At 42.4% G+C, this 3,388-nt stretch overlaps 1 protein-coding gene across 1 annotated transcript in view; it reads left to right on the top strand.

Annotated features, from left to right (window-relative positions):
- The window catches only part of Wdfy3 (WD repeat and FYVE domain containing 3), a 216,963-nt gene that overhangs the window by 102,713 nt on the left and 110,862 nt on the right, over nucleotides 1-3,388 (top strand). Inside the window, exon 12 of the mRNA XM_026785032.1 lies at nucleotides 911-1,104. Within this exon, the coding sequence (XP_026640833.1) occupies nucleotides 911-1,104 (194 nt within the window). The remainder of the gene's footprint in view (nucleotides 1-910; nucleotides 1,105-3,388) is intronic.

Genomic DNA, 3,388 nt, shown 5'->3' with positions numbered 1-3,388 from the left:
CACTGACTTCAAGGCTTTATAATTCCTATAGAGTTATCAAATGGAAAGCCACTTAAATTGAGGTGACAATGGTCACCAAGGTAAAATAAAAAAGCACTGTTACTCAATTGACATATTTTCATTGAAACAAAATCATAAGAAAATCCTAAGTTTCATGAGTAATCAAATATGTAAACAGCAACAAGACTGGTAAAATTAAAGTGGAACTATAAAGTATTTTATAAAGAAGGATTGCAGAACAACTTGTTAGAAATACAGATTGGTGATTTACATGATTGGTCTTTCTTTTTAAAGCCTGAGAGCAGGCAGCATTGATCTGAGAACGGGATCCTGAGTGAGTGGGAACACGGGCTGGGGTACTGCCTGTGGACATGAACTCTGTGCTGTCACTGACTAGCTGGGACTTAGGGTTAAATAAGCAGAGGGCAGGCTTTGGTACAGTCCCCACAACTGGTGTTTTCTGTTGTAGATTTTGTGGTTTTGGTTGTTGTGTTGTCGTTCAAATGAGGATTTGATGCCGTTCTTCTCCAGCACTGTGCTGTAAATCGCCTTCGGTGCACACCTCTATTACCTGGGCATTGTTTATCCAAACACCTGTCAGTGCTTGCTCTCAGTGTATGGTTTCTTGGTGCAAACCTATAAAATTTTCAGATATTCTAGAAATGAACATGGTGACTGTATCAGGACATTAATCTTCCTCTAAGAATTCTAGAAAATGTATATATGTATGTTTTCTTGACATCCCGCAATACAATTTTTATATTGTAGTATAAAAGATAAAATAGGTATATCAGCTTTCCACACATTTCTTTAAGGTATTGTTCCCACAGAAGCAGTTGAATTTTAGTTCACCTGACTTACCCTGACTGCCTGACGTTACTCCATGCTGTCCCTTTTCTCCCTACCTCAGGAATCTTCCGAGAGTTTGGCGGTGCACGATGTGCACACAATATAGTCAGGTACCCGCAGTGCCGGCAGCACGCCCTGATGACCATACAGCAGCTGGTGCTCTCTCCGAATGGGGACGACGACATGGGCACCCTCCTGGGGCTGATGCACTCAGCCCCACCCACAGAACTGCAGTTGAAGACCGACATCTTAAGGGTACATTTGATTAATACATGTCTGCTTTCTTACTATTAAATCTAAGGGTCCCTTTATATTAAATATACTTCTTTTCATCAAGGAAATTCTTTAAAGAGATTTATTATGTATTACTTTCTAAAATCATGTGTTCAAGTGTCTATCTGTGTATACACCCTTGACTGGGTGCCAGTGAAGGCCAGAGGCATAAGAAGCCATGGAGCTAGAGTTGGAGGCCGTTGGAGAAGCCAGGGATTGAACTCAGGCCATTTGCAGAGCAGTACTCTCTCTTAACCACTGAGCCTACACAAGAGAAATGTTAAAAATCCAAAATAATGAAAGCTCCTCAGTTTATATATGTTAGGAGTTTGGGAAAGTGCGCTCACTCGTGCCTGTCGGTGCCTGGGGTCCTTCTGACTGGCCTTGGAGCAGTTATCCTGGCTCGTTACAATCGTCTGAAGTTAGTAAAAACTAAACGCATATATGATCTATTTAGCTCCAGTCATCTGATGCTACACTTATGTACTGATGGGCAGAGGAGGAAAATAGCGCAGCCTGCCTGTGCTTCCCCATGCATCTTTTCTGCCACACTAATTCCGCACAGGGTTTCTGTACGTGTTTTCCTCACAGTGCTGTAGTTACGTAGCCATGTAAGGAAACTTTAGAACTCACTAAAATTAAACATTCTCCTTTTAATTTGTTTACATAGGAGTTCAGTGACTCCCAGCAAGGTGGAGTAGAGAAGTGAAGACTATGAAGTGACACATGAAAGCATTTGTCTAAGTGCCAGAAAACTTGTGATTCCAGCAGCAGCTAGCACCGTTTCCTGTGTGTAGATATTATTCTGTATGTTCACATGCGCCCACTCATGTGAGCCTCTCGGCAGAGATGGATGCTGTTGGTGTCCCTGTGTCATTCTACCTAATTTGATTTATTTTATTGCAGTTCCTTGGCTTGCTGGCTAAACCTCTGCCCCAAGGCCCTCCCTGTGTCTATACACTGTCAACTGGAGCACAGCTTTATTATCAATTATTTATTAACAATCGGAAGTGGGAGTCTAAGGGGCCGGGGAGCCAAGGACAGAGCTAGCTGGTCTCGCACAATGGAGTATCAGCTTTAATCAAAAGAGACTTACTTGTTTTTGGCTAGAATTCTTGTTTCGCATTTCAGCAATATCTGCATAAGAACGAAGAGACATTGATATTTGTATGTTTGTGTTAATTTATTGATCCACAATTTCTGAATATCATTTCTGTTGTCACAGGCGGGGTTCCTTAGGAAAATGGGGACTACGCAGCTGAGGCAGATAAAGTAACAATGTGAGCCTAAATTGTTGTCTTTAGCCAAAAAGTGAGGGAGTGAGCAAAGCAGGGGACTGAAGAAACACAGCACCAGGGCAGGACAGTTCATGCTTGCTGTCAAGAGGTCACGGAGAACGTGATTTGCTTTGCACTCTCCTGGCTACCAGTTTGCTAATCTCTAAGCCAGCACTGGTGGCCAAAGCGCCTGCGCCAGTGGACGGTGCCACATGCTGTGATTTCAGGGCTAGCGGCTCAGTGTGGGAAGCAGTGGGGAGGATGTGGGATCTCAACTTCAATTTCCATTTTCGCTGCATTCAAAGATGCTTCCCAGAGTCTCCAACTGTGCAGCCCACGTGTCTGCTAATTTGCTCCGCAGTTCTTTATACACAGACTGAAATCCTATGGTCTTCATAATCCTGCTGACACACACGTTGAATTATATATTATATACATAGTGAAGTTTTCTCTAATGAGCTCCTGGAATTTAGCTCTCATCATAGCTGCATTATTCGTGCTCTTTATCATATCTTGATTTGAGCAAGCAGTTGCCCTGGATCTTGAAAGTTTCCAATACTGATTGGACTGTGAGATTGCCAGCAGGAGCTGCTCTGATGAAGTAGGAGGCAAAATGTCCTGAAATAATAACTCTTAGACTAAGAATTAGGCACCATTTTCTAACTCTATCAAAGTTCTAACCAGCTATGAAATTTTTCTTAACTCTGAACTCACCTGTCGGCATCTATAAAACTGTGATCATGTTCTATGTAGAGGTGTTTATATAACATATAAAACTGCAGGAGCCACAGAGTGTAAGGGGCATCAGTGCAGTTCCCGAGACAGTTTCCGTTGTACCTTTCCCATGTTTAGATATGTTCAGATATAGAAGTGTTTTGCTGCCTATATGACTCAGAATAGTAGATACTTAGAATCTGAAATCATCTAGCATACCTAACCTCAGTGTTTGATAGACTATTTAGGGGCTATGCCCCAGGACCGTGACCATA

The sequence above is a fragment of the Microtus ochrogaster genome, linkage group LG1, assembly GCF_000317375.1.
Source record: "Microtus ochrogaster isolate Prairie Vole_2 linkage group LG1, MicOch1.0, whole genome shotgun sequence".
NCBI classification, from domain to species: domain Eukaryota; kingdom Metazoa; phylum Chordata; class Mammalia; order Rodentia; family Cricetidae; genus Microtus; species Microtus ochrogaster.
This window is presented reverse-complemented; position numbering and strand designations above follow the sequence as displayed.